This window comes from Manacus vitellinus, unplaced genomic scaffold, assembly GCF_001715985.3.
Source record: "Manacus vitellinus isolate BGI_N305 unplaced genomic scaffold, ASM171598v3 scaffold_6_pilon, whole genome shotgun sequence".
Classification (NCBI taxonomy): Eukaryota; Metazoa; Chordata; class Aves; order Passeriformes; family Pipridae; genus Manacus; species Manacus vitellinus.
Window position 1 is genome coordinate 27,084,542 of NW_021940750.1, and position 26,823 is coordinate 27,111,364.

General features: G+C 41.3%; 1 protein-coding gene across 2 annotated transcripts in view; it reads right to left on the minus strand.

Moving 5' to 3' along the window:
• Positions 1-19,962, minus strand: part of FBLN5 (fibulin 5) — a 46,566-nt gene extending 26,604 nt beyond the window's left edge. The window contains exons 1-4 of one of the 2 annotated variants that reach the window (XM_008933590.3): positions 19,516-19,962; positions 17,330-17,384; positions 14,862-14,913; positions 13,464-13,706 (exon numbers count right to left, since the gene is read on the minus strand). In XM_008933590.3, the coding sequence (XP_008931838.1) occupies positions 13,464-13,706; positions 14,862-14,913; positions 17,330-17,384; positions 19,516-19,532 (367 nt within the window). In that variant the 5' untranslated portion in view covers positions 19,533-19,962. Of the gene's footprint in view, positions 1-13,463; positions 13,707-14,861; positions 14,914-17,329; positions 17,385-19,515 lie in introns of those variants that run through there. The other variant, XM_018082252.2, reaches the window with a different exon arrangement.
• Positions 19,963-26,823: the final 6,861 nt, after the last annotated feature.

Consider the following 26,823-nt stretch of genomic DNA (forward strand, 5'->3'; position numbering starts at 1 on the left):
CCTCATGTTTTTAAGACAGGGTAACTCCACTTCTCTCAACTGCACCTTGTATGATGTGTGCTGCCACCCTCCAACCACCACAGTGGCCCTTTGCTGGATATCCTTCAATATGCCCATGTTTTTTTATGCCAGGAAACCAGAATGACTGGGAGAACCAAGTGCTTGTGAAGACAAAAGAAATCAACAGCACCCTGAATTCTCCCCTGCAGATAGTTAAGAGAAAATATTTACAAAGTGAATCTCTGCTTAATTTAGTAGAAACTGTTGAGCTGGGAGAACTATTTCACTGGATGCTGTACAAACACAGAACCAGGACTGCACTACTCACATATACAGACCTGTACATTTTTGTCCCCAAAGCTTCAAGGTAAGTCTGCCTTTCTTGTACCAAAATTCAGAAATTGCTGACTAGTGCTAAAAGCTGAACACCGGGCTGATCCCATGACCAATGTCACAGGCAGTCCCACCAGCTCTCACAGTATCCATGAAAGCTCAGAAAGACACATGTTCACATTCCCAAACCAAATGGTTCATTTCCAAGTAGCCTGGCCTAAAAAAACCCAAACAAAAACAAAACCAAACCAAATCATAAAAACCCCATGTTCTTTTTAGGTAATTAAAAACCCCAAAAGTAAATAAATAAACAGAAGAGACAATGTTCCCAACCAGCAGGAACATTTAATCTCTGTGGTTATTCCTGGAGCAAACTCCTGCTTTTACTCTCCAGAATGCACATCCCAATGAATTTTCCGTCATGTGGGCCTGCTGTAGTGGAAAGTTAATTTACATTTTTTCCTTTATCATAGTACTTTCCTTTATTAGTCCCTTATTGCCACAAGGTCTCTGGTCATACTCAGTCATGCAAGGGAGCAGGTCCACTTTAGAAGGCACAATCTCCAGCACAGAAGCATGCCTAGCAAATTGGATGGATATACTGCAAATTGTCAGCTGCTGATTACCTTGAGAGGTATTCTCCAGTCTGTGTAGGATACATCTATGCCATAGTTCTCTGGGCTCAAAGCTATATTTGGGGTTATTGCCTGGGGAACATGGAGGTAAAATTTTCACTTTTTTAAATTAAATTCATGGGCAGTGTTGGAAGTCTTATGTATAATGCTGAGAAATGTCTCATTCTCTTATACCATTTTCATCTATGACTACTTAGACCCCTTGAAAATGTCAATGAGAAAAAATTTTGTCCCAAAACGCAATGTACTACCTGAAAAACATAATACAGGCTTTACAGGGCCGTGTCTTTAAGTAGCACTGATTTAGTGGGGAAGAACATCTCCCTCCTAAAGCTGCCATGCTACAGTTTTGTGGGCATGAAATCAACCGACAGCTGTCAATGCACAGCTCTGGGCTATTCCATCACAAAGTCAGTTCTGTTTTCAATTAAAATAATTTCAATCTGCTTCTGAAATAAAGCTCCAGATGCAGTGCTTAGTGATTTGCTGGCAATGAGTGTTGTATATATTACTGCAGTATACCTTTAAAAAACATGAGTATGATCCAAGGCTGCTCCAACCATGCAGGGTTTGGGATTCCCCACAGGGGTTGCAATGGCAGGAAATTAGCAGCATGCTATAGTTTTCGGATCACATCTCCTCTCCTTGGCCTGGTTCCTGCTCCAGGATTAAGGAGTGGCAGTCTGGCAAATGGACTCTGCACTGCTCCAAGATTCCTCCCTCAGAAAGGGGATGTCAGGCTACCCATTTAAGCTATCTCAGCTTTGCGTTGCTCAGCCATAGTGACAATAACTGTTATTTAATGGGTGGAGGCTTTTACCCATGCTATGAACTTTCCTCTGCAGTGTTAGATAAAGCAAACAGTTTTCTTCTGTGCCTCTGTGCACACTGGAAGCTGGAAATACATCAAAGGACTCAAAAGTACAGCAACCTACACCTGACAACATCTATTCCACCCCCAGCTTGTCTGAGACTCTTGCAAAAAATCGTACTGCTAGTACATTTTGTTCTATTCCTCTGCTACCTAGTGTATTCCTGTATAACTTGATACACTGTGCTGTCATAAAGGGCTTTACTATGTTCAGTCTAAAAGTAATTTTCCTTCATTTCAGCAAATTATACCCTATTCAGCAATAATCATTCTTTTGTACCACCCACCATATGAACTGCTTCTCTGTCATTTACAGTTCCAATAGCTGACATTTTACCCTAGGCTTTATAATATACTTCACTCTTTTAATCAAAGTCAGCCTCAATAATGCTCCCAATTTACTGCTGCTCTATACTGAGATTTCCATAAACTTACCTACATTTATCTGGTAGTAAAGAACTTACACAATGTCAGTAGGTTGGATCCATCCCCAGCAGAACACTTACAAGTACTATTCTCACTCTGTTCTGGGAAGAGAAGCCTTAGTAACACTGCCAGAAACTCCCTTACGCTACACAGCTCTTGACATCACTGTCTTCTGCTGATCATCCTCCACCAGCTGGCCACGTGTCAGATTATCTTTTCATCTACTGCTGGGTTCCAGTCCCTTGATTTCCTGACTGCAGCTGTAGCTTTCCTACACCTCTGTGTATTACTGTTCATAAAAACTTCCCATTTAGTGTTACCTACAGATATGCTGGGGTTGTACCACAAAAGCAGTTAATGCCTTTGATCCAACCAGCAATTTACCGGCTCACAAGCTAATGCTTCATTTACTCAAGGGGCTGGATGGAAAACAAGAATTTTACTTTACAAGAAAAAAAAAATTAGAAAATAGAAACAAGCTCAAAATATTATAACAAAGACATTAAAATTATTTTTGTGAAAAAAAAAAAAAAAAAGAAAACCCAAAACAAACAGCACAGTCTCAGACCAAGCAGTAGATTGTGGATTCTTTCAGGTCCTGCAAGTTTATGATGCACTCCTCTCCCCCTTCTCCTAGGGTCTCCCTGTTTAGCTGAAGCACTCCTTTTGTTCTCAGTATCTGAATGCTTCATGAACACAAACAGATTTATTCTCACTGTAGTGGCATGTTATTGATGTAGAGCTGATCCACAGAAAAAACAAGAAATTTTTCCAGGACTTATGAGTTTGTATGTTCAAACTTGCAGATGCCCAAATGAGGATACCATTCACACCTTGACTTTCAGTACATAATGAAGTCCTCTGCCTGAAAACCCAGCTCCCTCAAGGGTTTCCAGCTGATTGCTGGGATACTGAGATTCCTTGGAGAAGTAGTCAATTCTGAAAACCATACAGAGCAAGGAGGTCTGAGGCTGTATTGTCATCCTGTGGCAAAGACTGCAGACCAAATAAATGGGCATTTACCCATGAAAATCCCACTGAGAATGTAGGTCAGTGTGTGCAAGGGACTTAACCAACCTATGGAGACCTGGGTCTTAATTTCAGCTGTCCTGACACCTATACTACTACCCTGTCATTAGGACCATCCTTCTCCTCACACTGCAGTGCAGCCTTATACCACAGGGCACTATGGTGGTATAGCCAACTATGACTTATGGTTGAAAAGAACTACAGGCAGAGAGGGTTTTGCTGGTGTTAAAACTGATGATGGACTTCAGCAGATCTTGTTGCCCCCAACAGGCCTCACGTCCCAGCCAAGAGGCAGAATGCTGAAACGACTCCCCTGAAGTGGGCTGGTGATGTGTAACTCCCATTCATCTTCTGGTAGCTTTATTTCCTTTGAAAAATTCTCTCATTTCATTGAAGTAGGAAAATGAGAAGGCAGTCGATCAGCAGATGAAGGGGTCAGAGCATGTTAAACTTCACACAACATCAGGTAACTCTTCTATTTCTGCGTGGCAGCTCTGTCATGGGTCTGGTGTTTTAGGGACAAGACAAAGGAGCAGTGCCAGCACATTACCACTGCCTATAGAGTCTGGCAAAACATATGGTCCATTTGGCTGATTTATCCTGGCAAATGAGAGAATTCATATTTTCTATATATTTTGGCTTAACATCTTGATTGTGACATATAACCACAGCCAATTTCAGGCTGGAACCAAGCAAAAAGAAATAGACTGACCCAAAAAATATAAGGGAGAGGCCAAGAAAAACAGTGACTTTTAAGTCACTGAGAATACTGCCATCCCTAGGCACTGTGGGTGCTGCAAATATATGCAAAAATTAACATAGACCTGAGCAGAGTGGCTATGGAAAGCACTGAAAATAAATAAGCCTTCCAGGTAAGGAGAGACACTCTATCATGTACTGAACTCTGCACATCATGCCACAGGGAGGTAGAGAAGGCATCAATCATGCAACCAAAGAGTCCCCAAGGGTCCCCCCAAGCAGAAAGCTGGACATGGACTGTCACTCACAACCAAAACAGACACCCATAGGAAAATGAGAGAAGGACAAGCCACAGAACTGATGGATTGAAGAAGGGTACTCATAAAACCTGTCAATCTTCCAGCACTGTTAAGTGACTTAATTTTGTTTTAAGCCCTGGAATTTTCTAGTTGGCGGGACTGTCTTGCATGACAGCTATTCCATAAAGGAAAGCTCACGAAATCTGCTCCAGAGCACACAGAGCTAATGAGTACATAGTGGCTTTAACTGATCTGGCACTGTTGAAATCCCTGGAAGTAAGACATAATAAAGGCAAGGCAGCAACAAAGCCCCATGTATCAAACCACTGTTAGCAGTGAGTCTAAGGAATCATTCAGAGATTACTGGCGGGGGTGCAAGCCCTGCCCTGGCCAGCACATGCTGGAGGATATGGCAGGCTGGGCACGATTACTGCTCCTCTGAATTGAGTCAGATAGAACCTGCCAACTACTCTTGGTGACAGCTGAAGTCTATGTATTACCTGGCTCAGAGCCCAGTGACCAATAACCCCCAATTCAGAGACCAAGCATAACAGAGGCCATTAAATCAGAGTATCAGTTAAACCTCTTTTCCTTGCATGCCCTTTCCCTCTGTAGTCCACAAAGCTCAAGGGAGATGGGATTCCTGGGTTCTAGCCACCTTGTATACCAAAGTATCATACAATTCCAAGAAAGAGGGAAAACTGAAACACGTCATGAAATAGAGAGGTCACAGTCTAGAGAGATTTTAACTTTCCTGTGTCTGGACTGTAGTCTGCACATCTAACAAGACATGGGCACTGTCCCTTCTGTGCTTATGCCCCTTCTCTGCATGCAAACCCATTATGTTTTGTAACATGACCCATTCTCACTCAGCTGTCCCCCTCCATATGGTACTGTGCTTCCCTTGTGGATCACAACTCAGTACAGAATAAACTAGAAAACTTTTAATCATCCCTAAACAGCAGATGCATACTTCCTCAGACAGAATCAGTTTAGCTGAACCTAAGGCTGAAAGCAAATTCAAACACTCCTAGTGGCCATAGTTTTTAGTCATAAGATGATGATCTGACCACCTCTCTATTCTGACCTCTCAATGCCAAGGAATCTCACAAAACCTAGGAAATCCTTATCTTGGTGTCAGTTTTCTGGCAGGAGGAAAATATGGTACCAGACTCCCTGACCATAAGATACTTATGATCAGTGGCTTAGGTTCAAGACAGATTAACTTAAACCTAAAAAATTCACTGCAAAAACTTCTGCTCCAAGATCCTCCAAAATCTTCACCAAAGTCAGTGGGGACTGTAATCACAGGTCTAAGCATTTTGATCTCCAGTTTACTACCCAGCTATTTACACGGAATGACTGTAGTTCATTCAAGTTCAGTTGTGGCTATACTGTAGTTGTATTTATTTTATTTTCACTTCTCACATCATCACACATACATACAGTCAGTCAGTGGTGCTTGAAAGGCACTGACAGGCAGAATGATGGATTTGCACTTTCTGTTACACTTTGCCATCCTCAGAACCCTGCTATTTTTCATTCCAGTGCACAGAGATGCCAGTTTTCTTAATAACACACCAGCCTTCTTGGCTTGCATATTGTATTTGTTGGTTCAATTTTACTAATTTCTTTGTTAGTAGTAGAAGCTTCACAAGTAAATGAAGTATTCACCTGTGCTTTAACCACCAGACTCTGCACTTTGGGGAAGAATGAAAGCAGGAACAAGCCAAGCCACAGAAGGCTCAGTTTACTCTGCTACAGACTGATACATACAGCAACTTTCTCTATCAAGCCAACTCCTACACCACAAATGGATTAACTTCAGTGAAAAACAGCATTTCTGCCCTCATTCTGGGAGAGGATACCTTTACTGATGGTCAAATTTCTGTAATGACTATACTGATGAACTCTACTGTAGCAGCTAGATGAATTTTGCCTTTCCTCAGCCCCAGCCCATCCTCTGTGCTGATGCAATGATTTCCCTGAGGGACGAAGGTGCTCTGAGTGTTTCCAGATGTACCTTTTTACCCATGATTATTTTATAGTCAATTTGTGATTACCTTTATGAAGATTGTTGGGACTGTGAATAGATCAGGCCATCAGATCAGAAGCACTGAGGCTGGATCTAGAAAAACTATGTTTGCCTGGAGCTGTGCAATGTGGGGTTATCCAATGGGACAGGGCTACGTTAAATATGTCTGTATTCCAGGATTTTAATGATCCTTCTTCCATTAGTCCCCTGGCGTACGGTCTTCTGCCTTAATGTACATAGTTTGTGTTTTCCACATGTTTAGTTTACCTAGCTTGTCTAGTTTCATTACATTAGATAATAAAGGTTCAACAATCATGAATTGTGCTAAAACATGAAATGAGTAGATGATGATTGAAAAGCTCCAGGATAAAATAGCTGCTGAAAGCTTTTGTAGCATGGATATTCCAGAAGTAAATGGAGATACTGGTAAAAGTCTTGGACTTCCCCTCTCCTCTGATCTATGCAGAAACATAGACAAAAACGGCCACGGATTTCCAACCAGTTTAGTGAACTGGGGAAGTAACTAAGTTCCACGTATCTCACCTTGAGCTTCATTATTGTAGGATTATTAAACTGGACTTTTTCTCCTGTTTACATATCTTTACATGACACTTGTCAGGAAGTTACCTCAGCACCTATCGTCTCCATGTGAAATCATCCTTGGTAAAATCCTGAAAAAGAATTATTATTTCAGTTTAGCCCCAAAATACCCACCACGAAATCACAGAATCATTTGGGTTGTGAAGGACCTCTGAAATCATTGAGTCCAACCTTTGTCTGACCACCACCTTGTCACCTAGACTATGGTACTAAGTGCCAAGTGTTTCTTAAATGCCTCCAGTGATGGTGACTCCAGAAATGAACACCTCCAGGGATGGCAGGCTTATCTATGGCAAAGTCAGGAACTGAATATAAAGTCCTCCAACCCCAAGCCTTAGCCACCAACTATAACTTCTTCTCGAGAAGCTTCAGAGGCAACTTTTCTGTTGCTATGACTGCACGAGGTCTGCATTTATATTTCCTTATACAAAAGCCATCAGGAAAAACATAGTACGAGTAAAGGCTACACATCATGGCCCTTAATTTAATCAGAAGCTGTCAACAATTAAATATCTTTTCAGAAGTCTGAGCTCAATCTCTTGCAGAACCTGTTCTCATGCAATCTTTCCCACTTTTCTGGTTAATTTGGACATGATGGCAGTTCTTCCATAACAGGGATCATGCACAGCCTTCAGAAACTGGCCCTCTGGAACAGCAAAAGAGATTGTCTCACAGACCAAGAGGAAAAGGAAAGACACAAAGCTGAACAAAATAGGGTTCAAAAAGGCAATGGTAAGAGTGAATTACATTTGTTTTTCCTTTACACAACCCCTTCCAGGGTATAATCTCCTTGCTGCATTTCCCTCCTTTTCTTGCTCTGTTTCTATATGCCCAGAGAGCTCACTAGAAAAGTCACTTTGAGGAGGCAGCCTGGCTTGGTGGCTAAGGCATTGGATGAGGAACTTGGCTTTATCCCCAGCATAGCCATGAGCCTGATGCAGGACCTGGGCACTTTCTTTCAGTTCTCTATCTCTTCATTTCCCTCCCCTCTCCCCCACACATGCACATCTGGTTCCTTCATTTTGCTTGGAAACTCATCTAGGTATAGGCTGTTCCTAATGAGGTTGCGCACAAGGCAGGGCGGTTCAGTTGCAGGCTTGGATGTGGCTTTTAGGTATGCTTGTAATATAAACGATAATGATCTAAAACCCATCTGTGCAAAAGTAACGTTTTGAAGGAAGGAGTTTCACTCCAAGAATGTAGGACTGGGGACCCATAGGTGGGTTTGAGAAATGAGGAAAGATGAAGCAAGGAATACTGCACAGATGGGCATGAAGAACAATTCTCTCTTATGCTAGGAGACAGCATCTTTACATTTTTCCATTCCCCTCTTAATTTAGCTTTTGTTTTAAAAATAACAATTAGGGGTTTTTTTTTAATTTATTTTTTTTTTATTACCTCCTCTGCCCTCCTCCCTTCTCTGTCTCTAGGTCATACTCATCTTGCCTTATACTTTTCCTAACATCTACTTCTGTCTTTGTAGTTTGCTTTCTCTGATCCCTCTGTTTAACCCTCTTTAGATGCCTCTCCACCCCCATCATCTCCTCATATTGTGAGTTTGCATTAATCAGAGAGAAAGCAAAAATAAGAGCCCACCCACTACAGTTCTTTCCACAATGCCCAGAAGGATCTGTGTTTGAGGCATATTTTGAAGATCATTGTAAATCAGGAAACAGCAAGGTGGAGTGAAGGGAAACTGGAAAGAGCTTTCAGCTTACAAATGTATAATGCAAGAACATGGGCCCTCGCTCCAGTAAACTGGAGCCAACAGTTACTAGACCAAGTTCCTTGAGCAAAAAGTCATTATTATGACTAAACCATTCTGTATTTATAGAAAAGTAGTGTTAGAATACAAACAGTTCAAGCAGCACTCTTGCACTCAATGTTCTTTGCTTTTTCCTGCATGTGGTCTTTTATTCCAGCATTAATTGTGATCATAAATCATTCCCAACCTGCTTTGGAATGAGTTTACACAGACTTCATGATGTTGAAAACACAGAACACTTATACATACAAAATATAAAGCACTCATCAACTCCAGGGGTAAAAATACCATGTATCAGGAATCAAACCACAGAAGATTTAAGAAGTAAATATCACTAAAACATTTCTCTATCTGCTGCCACAAATGCCTACAGCTACTTCTGCAGCACACAGAGAACACTGGAGTGGGCAAAGCACTGACAGGTGTCTTTGAGAGGCATCTGGGCCAGAAAAGGATGAGATCTAATGAAAGAGTTTTGGTAAAACTGAGTGGTGACCAGGATAGGGAAGGATCATGGACACCTAACCCCTGCCTATGACCATCCAAGCCAGAAAAGATGAGGCCAAAAAAAGCTTGAAAGGGAGAATAATGGATTATATTTCTTTTTTTTCTGAGTTGAAACATATCATCCCCACAAGGAGAACGTTATGTGAACAACCAGGAGCGCACATTCCCCTGAGAGCCATAGAATGTGAGGCCTTGGCAGGCAGGCCACGTGCCAGACTGGGACAAAGCAATCCTGTCGCAGCTTCCCTACATTTCGTGGGGAGGTAGGAAAAAAAAAAAGGCACTTGTTAAATCTCACACGGCTTTCAGATCAAATTTTTGTCCTGTTTCGCTTTGGAAGTCTCTTGAACAAGCTCAGTGCTGCAAATCTCCTCATCTCCCAGAGAAGTTTCCTGTGTTTAATAAGCTGTTTTTACTGAAGTTTAAAGGGAAAGTAAAGATTTCTGTTGGCCTAGCAATAGAAAATGTGGCCCAGACCTGTAATCCCATATCTGACCAGACAGAAATGTGTACTCTGTTAAAAACTGGAGATTGCTCAGAAACATTGGCATGAGAATAACTCTGGTTCCCCTGCAGTCAGTAGCAGGAAGTCTAATAATCTCTAATGGAAATACCTACAACTAATTTTGTTTGGAAAGAAGGTGCTGGAAGGTGGTGCCTGAACACAACACAACGAACCTGTAAGCTACATAGTGGATCAGATACTAGGCAAAATAACTTAGAGTTCTCTCTTTTCAACCATTCCCCCACAAAATTAGCCCTTGAAGTGCTTTGTGTCCTAAGAGCATGCCGAATGCTGACAAGCAGGTAAGCACAGAGCAACTGAAATACCATTAACATGAGCAATGCTTGTAATGAGCTTATAATAGAATGGAGCCGTGATTCCCTTGATTCAGACTTTCTTGAATGACCCGGGTAAAATTCTGGTTGCTCCTGAGGACCCTGTCAAGGTTCCCTGGTGTCTTGTCTCCAAGGCCTTCAAGCATGAAACTGCACATGACCCTGTTAACTGCACCACGAGTCCTGGAAACAGAGGATAAGGCCTTCCTATCACGATCACCAGAGTGTGACATGGACTTGAATCAATTTTTTGGTGACCACACTTTCCATCCCAAGACGCACAGACAAAAAAGGCACACAGATACAAAAATAAATACTGCATCAAGACAGTGAATGTCTCCAGAGAATTTCACTAAATGAAGAATGAAATCTAACCCCAGAAAAGACCCCTGACAGGTCTTGTTTTCTTTATGTTTTGTTTTTCTTCCCTCAACACAAACATGATACATCATCTGCCGAAATTCAAAACTGATGTAGACTTTCAAACTCTTCTCCCAGCTTGCTGTGGTACTCAAATGGCAGCCTGTCCTTTCCCATCCATTTGTGTTAATGTTTATCATCACCAAGCTTTTCTCACAATTAAATCCCAAATATTTGAAAGTTAAAGGGACAGAAGTGAACAGCCCTGACTGAAGAAAGTAATTAGTCCTCACATTTCTGCCAGCATGGATAGGGTCATGTGTACCCTTTTCAGGCTGGGATACTCTCTGAAAAATTTCCTAAATCCACCTGTCTTGATTAGTATAGTTTGCATGGAGCAGGCCAGACAGTATAATTCAGGGGTTTTATTTCCACTTTCATTTCAGCACTTCTTTTCCACTACCAGCCCCATTTTCTGATTGATCTACAGCAAAGTGAGCAAAACACTTTGAAAACACTCCTGGAAATCCACAAATCAGTGGATAAAATAAGTGAGGTTGATCAATTTGCTAAGATGAAAAGGACTAGAGACAATTTTCAAAGGACCAGATGGTAAAAATGCTTATTTTTACAGCAAAGTCTTCAGTTATTCCAGGATTTAAAAATTCCTCATTAAAAAAACAGGGGGTTGTTTGTTTGTTTGGTTTTGGTTTTATTTTTTAATTTTTCAGCCAGTATTACTATGAATGCTGCTTAGAAAATACGGTTTTCCCACCTGGGAACTTAATGAGGACAATGATTCAAATAGAGAAAAATGTGTCCCAAAGCAGTTGAATTTACATCTAGATTCTCTAAGCTCCTGTGAAGCTCTTGTGGTCTCCTCATTAAGGAAACAAAGAAAGTATAGAATCTGCAACCAAGTCCTGCCAGAAAATTCAGACAATAGGGCAGAATAAGCCCAAAAGACAAGTCAGTTTTAGCTTTTGTGTTTTTCTGCAGCAGTTCTGAATTAAATGCAGTTCCTTAGTCTAAAGACAGGAAAAATCCTTTATTGAAAGCTCATAACTTCTGTATTTTGGGCTTTTTTCTTGTCAAAGACAGGCTCACATCAAGAGCTGAATCAAGATTTCCTCAGGCTTCGCCTAACCCTTCAAATGGAGAGCCATCTTCTCTCTCACGGACAGACTGCAAGAATGATCAACTTCCAGTTGACCCTGAAATTGTGCAGGATCTGCTGCTCAAGATGGATCCCTACAGATCTATGGGGCCTGATGGGATTCATCCAAGAATTCTCAAAGAGCTGGCTGATGTCATCACAAACCCTCTCTCGAATTCAGAGAGGTCCCAGCTGACTGGAAGCTGGCAAATGTTGTCCTGGTTTTCAAGAAGGGCAAGAAGGTTGGACCCTGGAAACTACAGACCTGTCAGTCTCACTTCAGTGCCTGGTAAAGTTATGGAGAAGATTATTACAGGAGGCACTGAAAAACACCTGAAAGACAATGCTGTCATTGGTTACAGCCAGCAGGGCTTCATGAGGGGAAAGTCCTGCTTATCAAAACTGATTTCCTTCTATGACAAGGTAATCTACCTAGTTGATCAGGGGAAGCCAGCTGATGTAATCTTTTTGGATTTCAGTAAACCTTTTGATACGTATTTCACAATATCCTTCTGGACAAAATGTCTGGCCCACAGCTGAATAACCACACCATGTGGTTGGTGAGCAATTGGCTCATGGATCAAGCGCAGAGGGTAATAGTGAATGGGGGAACATCAGACTGGCAATCTGTCACTAGTGGGGATCTTCAGGGCTCCATCTTGGGCCCTGTGCTCTTCAACATCTTCATAAATGACTTGGATGCAGGACTGGAAGGGACACTCAGTGAGTTTGCAGATGACTCAAAACTTGGAGAACCTGTTGACTCCCTCGAAGGCAGGGAGGCCCTGGAGAGAGACCTCGACAAATTACAGGACTTGGCAATCACCAAATATTTGAAGTTCAACAAGGGGAACTGCCAGATTCTGCACCTGGAATTGGGCAACCCTGGGTGTCTGTACAGACTGGGGAAGGAGATGCTGGAAAGCAGTGCCACAGAAAGGGACCTGGGGGTCCTGGTTGATGTCAAGTTGAATATGAGTCAGCAGTGCCCTGGCAGCCAGGGGGGCCAACCGTGTCTGGGGGGGCATCAGGCAAAGCATCACCAGCCAGTCAAGGGAGGGGATTGTCCCACTCTGCTCTGCACTGGGGTAGCCTCACCTTGAATATTGGGGCAGTTTTGGGTGCCACAATATAAGAAAGATATTAAGCTATTGGAGAGTGTCCAAAGCAGGGCAACAAAGATGGTGAAGGGCCTTGAGGGGAAGGCATATGAGGAGTGGCTAAGGGCACTTGATGTGTTCAGCCTGCAGGAGACTGAGGGGAGACCTCACAGCAGTTACAACTTCCTTGTGAGGGGAAGAGGAGGAGCAGACACTGATCTCTTCTCTGTGGTGACCAGTGACAGGACTGAGGGAATGGCCTGAAGTTGTGTCAGGGGAGATTTAGGTTGGATATTAGAAAGAGGTTCTTCGCATAGAGGGTGGTTGAGCACTGGAACAGGCTTCCCAGGGCAGTGGTCACAGCACCAAGGCTGACAGAGTTCAAGAAGCGTTTGGATGATACTCTCAGGCACATGGTGTGACTCTTGAGGATGGTCCTGTGCAGGGCTAAGGGTTGGACTCAATGATCCTTGTGGGTCCTTTCCAACTCAGCATATTCTGTGATGCCTTTGATGCACTGACAAATCCCCTGCCACTGGATGGTTGTTTATCTCATAAAAACATTACTTCTCTCATGAAAGTGGCTTTCCTGATTAAATAATGGGACTAAATAATATTTTAACTCACATTGAATGATGACCATATGAAACATCCAGCTCATATCCTTTAAAAAAAATTTAGCTGTACTTCAAAATACTGGGCTTGACTGCTGCAATAACTAAAGGATAACTGCAGGACAATTGCTTCTGCAATATCAGACAAGCTTTAATATAAATGAAAATATGGAATAAAGATTTCTACTGCTTACCAGCACACTGGTTGTTTTCATCCAACTGGAAGCCAAATCGACAAATCAGAGGTCTTGTAACAGTGGGGTAGTTAGGAACAGGGCCTGGTGCTGGGGGCGGTGGATAAATATTTGAATAAGGATTCAGATATGGTGATCGATACACTGGGTTTGTTCGGGGTACGCATAAATAGCCACCGTTCTGGTTGACACACACCATATCTCCTCTGCAGGCCTCGGGAATAGTCCGACATTCATCAACATCTGGAATTAAATTGCAAAAGTTAAAAGAGTTAAAATTGCTCTTTAATGGAACCTATAAAAAAGTAAACATATTTTTCTCAAAACCTTGTGAAAAAAAATTTATATTCTCTATCAAAAAAGCTAATCCTTTCTTGTGGAGTCTCACTTTGAAGTTACATTCTACTAAAACAGGAAACATCCCATATATTCAATATATCCTGTGATCTACTGATTTTACTTCACTATTAGAGGATAGAGGAAGAGGAGAAAGCCTGCTTTGCTATTCCATAGAAGTTTGGTTTAAATATTGATTTACATGTGGCTGCAGCGTGCTACTGCTTGTTCCTGCTAGAGGGTCTGTCCAAACCACAACATGCAGATCAGGATTTCAAACACTGGTGGTTTGGTTTGCCCAGCTGTGAAACTTGGATCCTGATTTGGAACTTTAAAGCTCCTTCCCACAGAAAAAGTTAGGGATGTTCAGATCTGGGGATGCAGTTCAGGCCTCTTTCTTGCTTTGATTGAGATTGTTGCTGAATCAAATTTAGAAAGATACAACTGGTTTAGCCAAACTGAGCATCCACCTGGTTCTCTGGGCACAGAAGCAATAGGTTATGACAGGGCAAGCAGTCTGCTGTGGGATTTCCCCTTTGTGTTTGAGTGACTTTAGTGCATGTAGAAGAAGCTGCCCTAGAGACTGAATGCCATTGATAAAAAGATGCTATTGGACAATGTGTGGGTTTGGTTTCCCTATGCTGCCTCAACTCAATTTACTTGGAATGTCAATGCTAAGCAGTGGAAGACTTTATCCAAGCCTGCAGGTGGAAACTGCCAACAAAGACAGTAAGTCCTGAGTTTGAAAGAGAAAGAGAAGGAGGGTGAACAATCCTTGTCCTTTGGTAACTAGACTGAGCTCCTATCAAAATGCATCATTGCTATTTGAGTAGCACTGACAGCCTGTTAGTATCTCAACAATGTCAAAGGTCAGTATATACTTGTGCTATGTAAAGATACTCACATATTTATATATACACATATTTTTTATATATACATATATACAAACACACAGAGCAAGAACTTTTTAACAAAACATACTAAGAGCACCACAATTTTAACTCAATAAATTCAGGACTTCTAAACCCAGATTTAAATGTATTGATTTAATTAAAGTCCTACCTATGCATTGCCCAGAGGCACGGTCCAGGTCAAACCCATTAGTGCATTGTTGCTAAAATGAGAGAAAGAAGGACACTCAGTGACTGTGAAATGAGAGGGTTGCAGAGTCAAATGCTCATCTGGATTATTATGATTAGTACAATTGTTCAGCACTATACAGTACATCAAAAGTCACTTTCCCAAAGGACAGTCAGCAAGGCATGAACCAGAGGCCTCAGCACATGTGCCAGCCCCTTAGCTCAGGAGGGGGTTCCCTCAGGTGGTGACAGTGTCAGGTTGTTCCTCTTCCCAAGGGTCCCCAATGTGCAAGGTGTTATGGGCTCCATACCAGTTGTTAACATAGAAGTTACAGTCTTCTAGTTTGGGCTCTTGTTTCTGCCAGAACAGGGGAGTTCAGCTAAAAGGTACTTGCTACCTCTCTAACAGGTTCTAAAACTCCCCAGACAGCCCATTCAGCACACAGCACATTAGCCATTGACTCATCTGGAACCACAGTTAAAACATAACAAGTTTAATAAAAATAAGTCTTTTCCTTTACACCAAACCTTGTAATTTTTAGAGTATAAATCTTTAGACGACACATGTTCCAGGTATGCAAGGTTACTGAAGGCCTTGTTCCTTTCTATTCTGTGGTGCTGGTCTTTATCAGGGCTGCAGCCTTGAGCCTTCAGCATCTCCTCTATGACCTTCAGCATTTCTAAATCAATGAGAGTCCTGGTGATGATTGTCTCAAACCTCATTAAAATGATTCCCTGCTCTCCCTAAATTTTGAATGGGCCTCCAGATATTTAGCAAGAGGTCAAGCACAGGATCCTGCCAGTAAATAGGTTGCACTAAGGAATGTAAGCAAGAGATATCCAAAAAACAGGAACCACTGAAGTAACCAGGGGGCAGAGGGATGGAGTGTGTTCAAGATTCTTTTGTTTCTTAATGATAAAGACACTTAGTTTTGGACTTTATGGAAGAAATCAGTGGAAGAGTAAAGTACCCAGTTCATGAAAGGAAAAGTAGTAAGTTCTAGATGGGAGACAAGGGGTTAGAGCTGTGAGTCAGTGGAAGTGAATCATTAGGGACAGGACATGACGTGAAACACACGGCACTGTTTGGACTGCACCTACCACTTGCATATATGAATACACAAAGCCACTGCTATAAGTGTCAAACAAGGATGGAGGAATTCTGCCTTCACTTATTTTGGCATTCCAAGATGTTTTGGTATCATGTTGTGGAAAGCCAAGATACTCTCATGGGAGAATGTATAATCATCCATTTTTAAGAATGTACCTACTCTTTTGTTCTCCTTTTTGTGCTGTGGCACATACACTACATCTAGGTTAGCTGGAAAAGTTGAGACAGTTTTTAACAAAATTATTTTCTTTTGGAAAATAAATGATGATTCAGAAGCACCAAAACTACTGTAGAACTGGTTTCAACAGATCTGTAGAACTTTATTCTAGAAGAGATTCCAATATTGTTGAAATTACCAGTTTCAATATCTTCAGAAAGAATGCATTGCTGTCATTTCAGTTTCAAGTTGCTTTTTGCTTGGACTTCGAAAATCAATTTACATTACAAGATGTTTTTATAAAAATTGCAATGAAAACAATATTTTTTAAATTATAAAAACAAACCCTTAAAGACATCTCAAAAATTCCCCAGGGGTATGAAAAGCATTTCCCATACAGATTCAATGTTCACAAAAATATCAATAAGCATGCCATGTGCAGGAAATTTTCAATGTAATAGAACAAAAACAACTACATTTCAGAGACTTTTGGCAAAGGTATTTAGAAACACAGCTCTGGACACTGAGTATATCTGGATTATCAACTAGAAATCCAAACTTAATGTGCCTTTGGGAACTGTTTTTCCTAATTTAAAGTCCACACGGAGCCCAAGCCCACAAAGAACTAATGCTTCTGTTATTTCAAGAACTGGACTGCTTTACTTCCATCCACCCTCAAAAGTCCTGCCTCTTGAACAGAAATGGTTTAAGGCATAAAGGAAAACAAAAAATAGGATACAGTCATTCAGGACCACAGCCTAAAATTAAACAGCATTAAGATAAGATCCCACTATTCACAGAAATTCCTATTTATATGAATGAATTTTCCAAGTGTGGATGTTTCCCACAACAGAACTGAGTGGTCCCTGCTCTCGTGGGATAGCTTTTCTTATTTCCTGTTGCTGTTCTGTCTAGAGGCAGAATCAGGTTTTCAGTGAGGTCCAGGTTTCTACAGGGATATTTTGCTGAGCTGGCAAGGATGAGTCAATAAGCTCAATCCATGTTCAACTCCAGAATCCCGCTGGCTCCAAGTTCTCCCCTCTAAACCCTTAGACCACACAACTTCCTTTTCATGTAAACCCCAGACCACAGAGCTTCCTATCCACCTGCTAGCCAGTGAAGTTTCATGCCATATAGTGCTTCAGTACAAAACAGTACATACATCTCTGAGTGCACCTCTCACCTGTGCTTTTCCAGGGCTTGAAAGGCAGACAGCCAGTGTGAAAGCAGTCAGTATCCTGTAATGTGCATAGAAAATAAACTGAAAACCTTCCGATATCCAGGCTTATTACATAGAATTAAATACACATGGACAAATTCATTTCTAGTGATACTTCAGTGTATTCCACAGCCTGCTAACATGAATTTGGCCTCTGGAGAAGGAGTAGTACAATTATGGGCCAGATTCAGATCTCAGAGTTACTAATTTTACTACAGTTTAATGCAACTGGGATTGGAATCTGACTATATATGTCTATGGACTAATCTAATTTTTATGACACCCCATGCAGCAGCTGTTAAATGGATGAAGTGTGCAATATTGAATAAAGCATTTTTGCCCCTCTCTGACACCTTTCTTTTGGGAATATGGAAGTTTTTCCTGCACACTGTGCACATTTTACAGATGGGTAAGCCAGAGCACAGGCCCTGCCTAAGCTCCCAGCGCGGTGCGTTGGCAGGGCTGCAGACATGTCGTGCAGGAGGTCCTGAATCCAAGCCAGTTGCTGTAACCGCTAAACCGCATTTCGTCCCAGGAGGCTGCATCTGAGATCAACCCATTTTCGTGGGGCCAGATCCTGTCCCTTTACTCCTTCTTGAGAATACATTGCTCTGGAAGTAGACACACTGTGCCAGGTCACCAGCTACTAGAAGCTGTTCTCTTCAATGGACCCTTCCCCAGCTATATCATCTGCACATCCAGTGGGACCTACTGGGTCTCTCCACCACAACTAAAAGAAGAGGATCCCTTGCCAACAGAGCTCTACAGTTATTTTTGGAGCTCCTTACCTGGAGTTCCTTACCTGGAGCATAAAAATTCTGGTCAAGTAACCTTCCACTTCCAAGTATTTATTAACAGATAGAAAAACATGCAGTGACAGTCAGAAGTTATTTTTTTCTAAGTACTATGGATTTCAGTGTTTTCCTGCTGCCTTATATAAAACTTCTCAATAATATTAGACCCACACCTTGCTTATCTTGGATTGTAGTTCTGAGTGGCAATTGTATACAATATATTCCCACAAAACCAGTACAGGAAGCAGGGGATATTTTAGGTGGCTTTAGTTCTACTACCTAAGTAAGCTGCCAACTTTCTCTCTTAGAGCTGTCTCTGATTTCCAATGCAAACTGAGCTGTTGAGCAAGACCTACAAATGCATCAGAAACCACACACAAACAATGACTGACACATTAGAACAAATTTGTTTTAAATGAGAAGACAGGGACAAGCTCTGAAAAGTAAACATAAACCCTAAAATGGTTTTTCATAGTGCTGTGAAGACAAATTGTGCTTGTTGGCAGCTTTGAGTGACAAGGAAAGGCAAATTCTGCAGCGTTTCCCTTAGAGTCCGATGCAAAGCATTCAAACTACAATGTCATCCATTCAGGCTTGCACTTTATTGATTCCTCAAATTTTTTGAAGAGATCTTACAGTGTGCAGTGCTATAAGGAATGTATACTCACTTTGCATATAGCAAGAACAGCACTGGGTGGGAGTACAACAGGTTGCAGCTGAAGGCTGACACACCTAGCAACTGAGCTATGCTGCACGTTGCTGCAGGACAGTGCACACTAAAAAAATCCCCTTTAAGACTCAGCAGACAAAACTCAAATGTTTTTAGATAGTCTTTAGTTTCTGTTATTACAAGGTGACACATAGTTTCCTCTTGGTGTGGGGGGGATGACCTTACTGCCTCTTGTTCTGTCTGCAATCATCATCTCAATTTGCTTGTTACTTTAGATCTCAAATCCCCTCAAGAATTATTAGCAGACATGCAGCACGACCTCTCAACACTATATGCAGCTGGTCACAGTAGCTTGCCCAGCAGGCAAAATATTTTAAACTATTTTAAACTTCTACAATAGTAGCTAATTAGCTTCAATCAATCACTGTAGCCAGTGGGATCGTTTGCTGTCGCAGTTCAGCGCTCCCGCGGATGCGCAGTGTAAGCACAGATTAAGAAGGAACTCATCAGAGACAGCACAGCTTTAGTAACAGGCAGATTGTCTTTCCCCACCTCTGACCACTGAGATCCCTTCCCCTTGCAAATGGCTTTAGCAAGTGGATTGGCATACTGAATCCCTGCCACAGCTATTTTCCACAAGTAGGTTTCCCGTCAGTAAGCAAAGAAGTTTCATGCATACCACTTACCTTCTTAATCCTTGCATGTCCAAAACCGTTGGGGAAAGGTGGAAAAAAACCAGAGTCTGTGCTGATGAACAACTAGAAAGTTTTTCCAAACATTACCCTCTGCTAGCACTTCAGTTCCTCTGTCATTTATAGTCCAAAGAATGAAATGGCAAGTAATGGAGAGGATCGGGAGCCGTCTGTACCTCCTCAGACACTGGAGAGAATACAGAGAAAGCACCTGGTTTTGCTTAGTTCTCTTCTGTAATTCAGCATTAAACCAATTGGAGGAGGAATGTTAAAAATGAACACTTCATTTTCTAAGTATGTTAAACAATGCAAATGGGGGCCTCAGCCTGGGACAGCTGGTTTAGATTACAAAGCTCACCAACTGGCTAGACTCCTCACAACAACCTCGAGGAGCCTGCCAGGATAAAACACTAACAGCTTGAAGGAAAGCCTCTCCCACTGCAAACTTCACAGTTAAATGTGCCTCAGAGCAGAGAGCACCGTTATTGGACAGAAACCCTTATCAAGGGACTGGAGAAGGGAAGGGATTGTTTTCCTTGCTCTGAGAACAAAAAAAAAAGTCAGGCTTTTTGGAGGCCCTCTAGCCGGTGTTCTGGACAATGAATATGCAACACTCACTGCTCTGTGCCAATGGCATACTGATGAAAGGTCTGACCCTCTGGGAGGTGAATAACTCGAATTCATGATGATCGTGGCTACAGGAACTATATTGCTTGGGGATTATTTGAAAACAGGAATAAACAAATTAAATGTTCAAAGGAAAACAAATGGCTTGTCTGCAAACACTGGCCCTTTTTAAACTGACCCCATGCTTAAGGGAGCAGTTTATGATATGAAATATTTCTTAGGAAAAGCATAACTTGCAGATCTCCAGTTATGATTGAAGAGGAAGGAAATAAAGTACTTTTTCAGGTGTTTTGCAACTTTGCCACAGGCAGAGCTTTAGTAGGTCAAGCAGAACATTTATGGGATGTGAGAGGTAAGCAATCAGATGCTGCAAAGATTATGCTAGATCCAAAGATGAACACTGAAATTAAATACAGACATGGAAATTAAACAACTACTTTGACTTTCTGTTGAGTCTGCCATTTGAGAAAACCCTTTATTTCTAAGAAACCTGAAACTATTATCATACATCTCTCTGTAACAGATTAAGAAACAGAGAAGTATAGTTGATCTAACAGATATTAATAAAACTAGCCTCCAAACATGGACATCCAGCCTGAGATATAAAAACTGAGCTGCTTCAGGGTTGCTGAGGTCCCACAAGTTGTATTAGAGCCAATGGGAAGTCCAAGAGCTCTGTACCATGTTAAATGGCTGTAATTGTACAAATTACCTTTCAAAAATGACAGCACCAGAGGCTCAGTGCCATTTCTGACCATTTCTTTCTCAGTGACTTGTTTGCATCACTTGCATTGCATTAAAAGTTAAAACTCTTACCAGAATTATTCAGTGTTAATTCATTGGCAGATAAACAAGAATGAATTTACTTATAAATAAACTTCCCAAAAGCAAAAACTCACACAAGGGACTTCTGAAGAAGCTGCTGGGCACGTCGTGAGAGGAATTTTGTCATGAGTCAGAAAGCAGGCAAGAGATGATAGCAAGAAAAGACAGGGTAGATTTTCATTGCGCCAAAGTGTTGACAGTGAGTGTTCTTATTGCCCCACAAGACCAGTGTTTCTCAACACACTCAGTAATCTGGAGAGCTAACAGGTCTGAGAGCAGCAGTGCTTACTCTATTCTAAGTGTGTGAAGACGTACTGAAACCATGAGAAACAGCTTTACAGCAAAGCAGATGCTCTGAGCATCCAGCCATGTGGATGAAAAGCTTCATATCATGATGCTTCATTTGCTAATCCACTGAATTTTTCTACCATCACGTGGTAAAATCATTGCACACATGCCAGAATCACTGCATGAGTGCAGCACCAGTCTGCTCACAAATTGTTGCCTCAGAGTTCTGATTCATCAGCCAACTGGCAGAGGTAATCCAGACCTGGAGACAGGGGGTGAATCCAGATCTGACCACCTAAGGGGCTCCCTTAAGAAGAAATACTGTACAAATGTTTTGATTTTTCCTGTCTCCATCTGACAGCTGGAGTGGATAAAAACCAGAGTATAAAAAGTGTACCAAACCACAACTTGGGCTGGTTTACAGCATGGTGACTGTTTTTTTTCCAAAATAAAAGGACTTGAAGTTATGGCTAAGCAGAGTTTCTGCAGTACCTCTCTGTAACTACCATCAGACACAGAACAATGAGATGCAGCCATAGCCTTCTGACAACTCCCTTTGCTATTGAGTTGGATAAAGGATGAATTTGTGGCACATAAACCTCCTTTGTTCATCCTATAAAAATGGATAATTCAATGTGCTGACACCTTCACCATTTATGCTTAAGATAGTAGCTAAATTTCAGGTGTAGTGGTACTCTCACTTTAATGTTCTCAACTATCCTTCATTATAAAATCCATTATTTTATTTAGATTAGCTTGATATTTTCTTTGTCTTCATGAAGAGGTGCAGAACTGTCCCCAGTATAAAATGGGGTTCTGTTAAATAACTACATTCTTAAAAGTTTGCTTTGTGCATAGTTAAGACTGAAGCTATATCTCCAATTATTTTTAAGACTTGAGTTTTGAAAATTGTGTAATATATAATCATAAGGGGCACATAAACTGTGTTGTATAGCTTTAACACCACCCTCCTTGGATGAGATGACTGAATGTATGAATAGAGCCATGCTCCTGCAGATAATACACAGCACCTGATGAACGGGAACCCTCAGCACTGGAGAACATAATCTGATGGATTCTGAATGCTAAGACAAAAGCTGTAAATAGGTCAGAGAACTTAAGAAGACTTAATTACACTCAGCACTCCTCAACAGAAAATCTGCCTCACAAAAACAAGTCATCACTTTCCAACTTTTATGACACGTTATCTCCTTTTCAAATTCTGATATTGTTCTTACATTTCTCCAGAACTACACCTATCGAACACCCTTCTTGGATGTTCTTGTCATTTTTCAAAGTCCACCCTCTCTGAACATTCTCAAGAACACTGTCAAACCATGGCAAGAGTCAAATATGCAAATCTGTGTGGTGGCAGGTCTGTGAGCCCAAAGTCATCCAAGTGCCAAGTCACAGACATCTTTTACCCAGCCATACAGACCTAAATTTATTAAAGGAATTTGCCAATAACTGACACTTTAAGACCCTGCATGTCCAAGACTTAGATGCTAAAAACATTAACTTTGCTCCTACCAAATCTTATGGAATCAAATGTTTTTAGCAGTGAAAATGGTAAAACACTCAGAGCACAACTTCTGGGCACTTGCAGGAACAATTGCAGTTTGATAGCATCTAAGGTCCAGGGGATTCACAAGCTGGGCTTTTGCCTGGCTGAGAGATTGATCTAAGTGTTCTTGGAGACTGTCAAATAAGCAAGCTTTTTATATCATCACATATTGATATAACACATGACAGGCAGAGGTTTGAAATCCACACATCTCACCCTACTGCCACATGAATTGCACCAAGCCTATGGGAAACTTGGCCTCAAACCCTAATTCTGCCTGAGAAAGAGAAGGGCTCATTTCTTCCACCTCCCAGGGAAGAACCTCAGTTGCAAAATCCTGGTGTTTGGGGTGGGTTCCCTATAATTTTTCAAAGACAGACTACCTTAGATTATCAGTTGAGGTCTGTATCATTCAGTGTATGCATTGTAATTGCTATCTCATAACAGAATGATTCGATAACCTGTTCCAGATGGCTCAGGCCAGAAGCTCAAAAGCACAGTCCCACACATGTTTTCCTTTCCTGGCCAAACATAACACAAGCAAGAATTAACAGTGAAAATTAACATAGTATGTAATTGTAAAAACTTCACTAGTGCTAATTAAAATGTACTGGGAATGTGCAGTCCCTGAGATGCTGTGGTGTGTTGATCTGCAACTCACAATATTGTTTTTAGGAAGGAGAAAGTGTAACAGTTCCTGTTGTGCTGCCGTTTCTTGGGGCTCAGTTACCACCTGTGTGAGATACCCATGGAAAAAAGAGCCAACATGGCATCCCTTCCTTCCCTCCTGCTCAGACACCTGTGTATCTGAGGTGTATGTTCCTTTGGGATGATGATACCACTGATAGCACTGCTCCCAAAGAACAGCGAGCTGAGCATCATTGCAATGTTGTAGCAGATGGAATCACATAGTGCCCAACTACAACACTTTAAGTCTTTGTTCTACTTATGTAACTCTACATCTTTGTCCTGATTTCAGTTGGTGTTAAACCCCAACAATCTTACACCTGTTGCTCTCTTTACAGGTCTGTGGTCACTATGATAATGGTTAACAGCACAATTTCCTTTAGGATAAAAGTTATCAGTGGAAAACCCAGGCACCACTGGATCCATTATGAAATGTAACAATGCTAGGACTAGGATCCGACTTTATTGATTTGAAAACATATTAATCGTTTCATTAGATGAGGAATAGTAAGATCTAGCAGGTGCATACCAAAACCCAAACAGTTAAAACTATGCCCACTGAACTGCATCTGCTGTAGGACAAAACTATTTCAGGTATACTACCTTTAGTGAGATCAGGTTTGATGTTTGTGATCACTGGTTTAGCTGTAGTGCTTTCTAGGACAGTCTAGGAAGATGCTTGAGGCAAAAAAAAAAAGAGCAATATACTTGAAAGAATGCTTTAGTATTGTCTAGTGTTTTTTTAACCCAATAAAAGTAAGATAAGCAAGTAAACTAAAAGCTTTTTATAACCTTCTCAGGAAAAATACAGTGTCTTTCTCAGCATTTTTGGTGCATGCGACAACTTTCAGCAGGTCCCTTCCTATTATTAGTAATTTGCAACAGCCTGTAACGTTCTTCTTGAGCTTTCAATCCTTAAATGACCAATATTTATGCTTTTAAAACTATTTTCCTGTAAAGAGTATATGGAACATTATCCTCTACCTAAAGACAAAAAACATACTTGAGAACTTATATCTTCCCCTTGGTTCCTCTGTCTGAGAACATAGTGTCCTGGCCACTGTTCATACTTTTACTCGCTTTACTGTTTGAATCTCATCCTTGAGCACAGCTCTGGTTATTGCAGTTCATATTTTGCCTGAAACTAGACAGATATTTTAGTTTGGTTTTGTTTGTTTTATAAGATTGACATGTACATAAACGGGGCTGTGGCCTTTTCTCCTCCGCATTTTTGTCAAATGGTCTAGACAATGTGGCTGAAAACAATGATCTTTAATCTTGTGACAAAATGTTTACCAGCCCCTTTTAATAGCAAGTATAAATTCCTTATGGCCAGTTTCAGCTAATAATGACCTTCCATAAATAAAGACCTAAAACTCCTAGTACTCCTGGACCAAGACTACAGTCTGTTTCACTGTTGGACCAAGCCAACATTTAGTCTTTGTGAGTGCCGGGGATACATAAACCACTGGTCTACAATTATGACCAGACAGTTCGAAGTATGTACTAAAACCTCCCTTAGGAATATTCAGGAGTGATTTATTTTATGCTTAAATGCCTTGAGACTTCCGTGTCTTTTGCAGTTTCCCAAGGCCTTTACCCACCCAAGCACAGCACTGTGCACACTGGGCACATCTGGCACAGCAGCATCAGGTGGTACCTCGGAGCAGTTGCCTGGAGACAGTGGTTCACCTTTCCTGGTTAACCTGGCAGTGTACCCAGGTATGGCATGAATGCCAGTAAAACACCAGCTTCACCTGTGCTCCTGCATCTCATCTCCCAGCTACTTTAATTCCATCACACAGAATTTATATTTTGGATAGCTTTTGTATTTGGGTTAGTTTTGGTTTGGTTGTTTGTTTGGGGTTTTTTTCCAGATTCAGTTGAGCATCCTTTCTCCATTTTAGTCTCCTTTGGCCAATCACTCTGTTTTTATCCAGAGCAAAACATCACCCTCTGTAGCATCAAGCATATTCTGTGTTTTTCATTAAAACACTTCAGGTTCTGAACAAACCCAAACAAGCTGTGTAAATGCCATCTCTCAACAGGGATGTCTGAATGTTCACAAGTATGTGTACTATTTTTGTAAGGGCATCTGCCAGAACCCTGCTGATGAATCCAGAGCAGAAAAAATTTGACATCAGCCCTCTCTTCCAGAGCTTCTCTCTTTTCAAGTGGTGGAAACCATTCCCTTTCTAAACATGTTTCACTCCTATAGTGCACACGTAAGCAAAGACTTGTGGTCTCTTTTTCCAATAAGACACTTGGTGAAGATGTTTGCATTTTTTAGTCCCTTCCTTATCTTAAGATTTCCAGGGTTATATGTTAGACAAATATAGGAGTATCAAAAAGTTTCCCTATGAGGAAAGGGATAATTCTGACTGCTTTGTGCTTACTCAACTGCTTTCCTAACTCCAGGAGACATTTATAAACTTTTCTTCAATTTAAAGACTACTACACTTAATTTACTTATTCCCACAGCAGGTGTTACACCAGTTCACAAACTACCTGTTTACTTTTGTAAGCTAACCATGTTGTTTGGAAATAAACTGGCTATGAAACTGGGTGGTAAACATGACGTGTGTAGTCTGTTTTCAGACTCATTATTCACTCTGCAGCAACAAGGGCTGGTGTAAGGCAGTGATTTAGAGTACTAAAGGTAGCAATTCCAACGAGAGGGATGTACTCCTGTTTGCTGGTTCTGCTGTGTGTGCGCTGCAGCGCTTAAAAAGTCTTGCAAAAGGATGCAGTTTACAACACAGAGTGTTTCTTTTGTTTTTTCTTTAAATCTGCTGGCCTGTGCTCTGAGTTGCACTGGTTGCCACAGCAGGAGTTCCAGGAGTTCCCCCTGTAGAGCCTGGCTGTTCCCAGGGCTCCCTCTGTTCGGCTGCCATGAGGTACCAGAACCTGAAGCAGCCATGTGAAAAGTCAGTGGAACTGAACCCTTCTTCCAACAGAGGTACTTGTACTGTTAACAGAGCCCAAAGCCAGAGCCTGATAAATCAATCAGTCCCCATTTTGCCCACTGTTTCAGAGCAAAATTCAAGAAGTTGAAGTTGTGCCAGATAAAGAAAACAGAAAGGAACAAAAACTCTGACAGGTTAAATGTGAAAAACAGAAATTCAGGCCAAGAAAGTTTGAGAAACAAATCATAAGAAGCATAAAAGCTAATAATAAATTCTTTTTCAGACACACCAAGAGCAGGAAAACTGCCAAGCAGTCTGCAAAGTCAACAGATGAACAAGGTATAAAAATAGTGCTTAAAAAAGATAAAATCACTGTAGAAGGTTAAGTGATTGTTCTTTATCTGC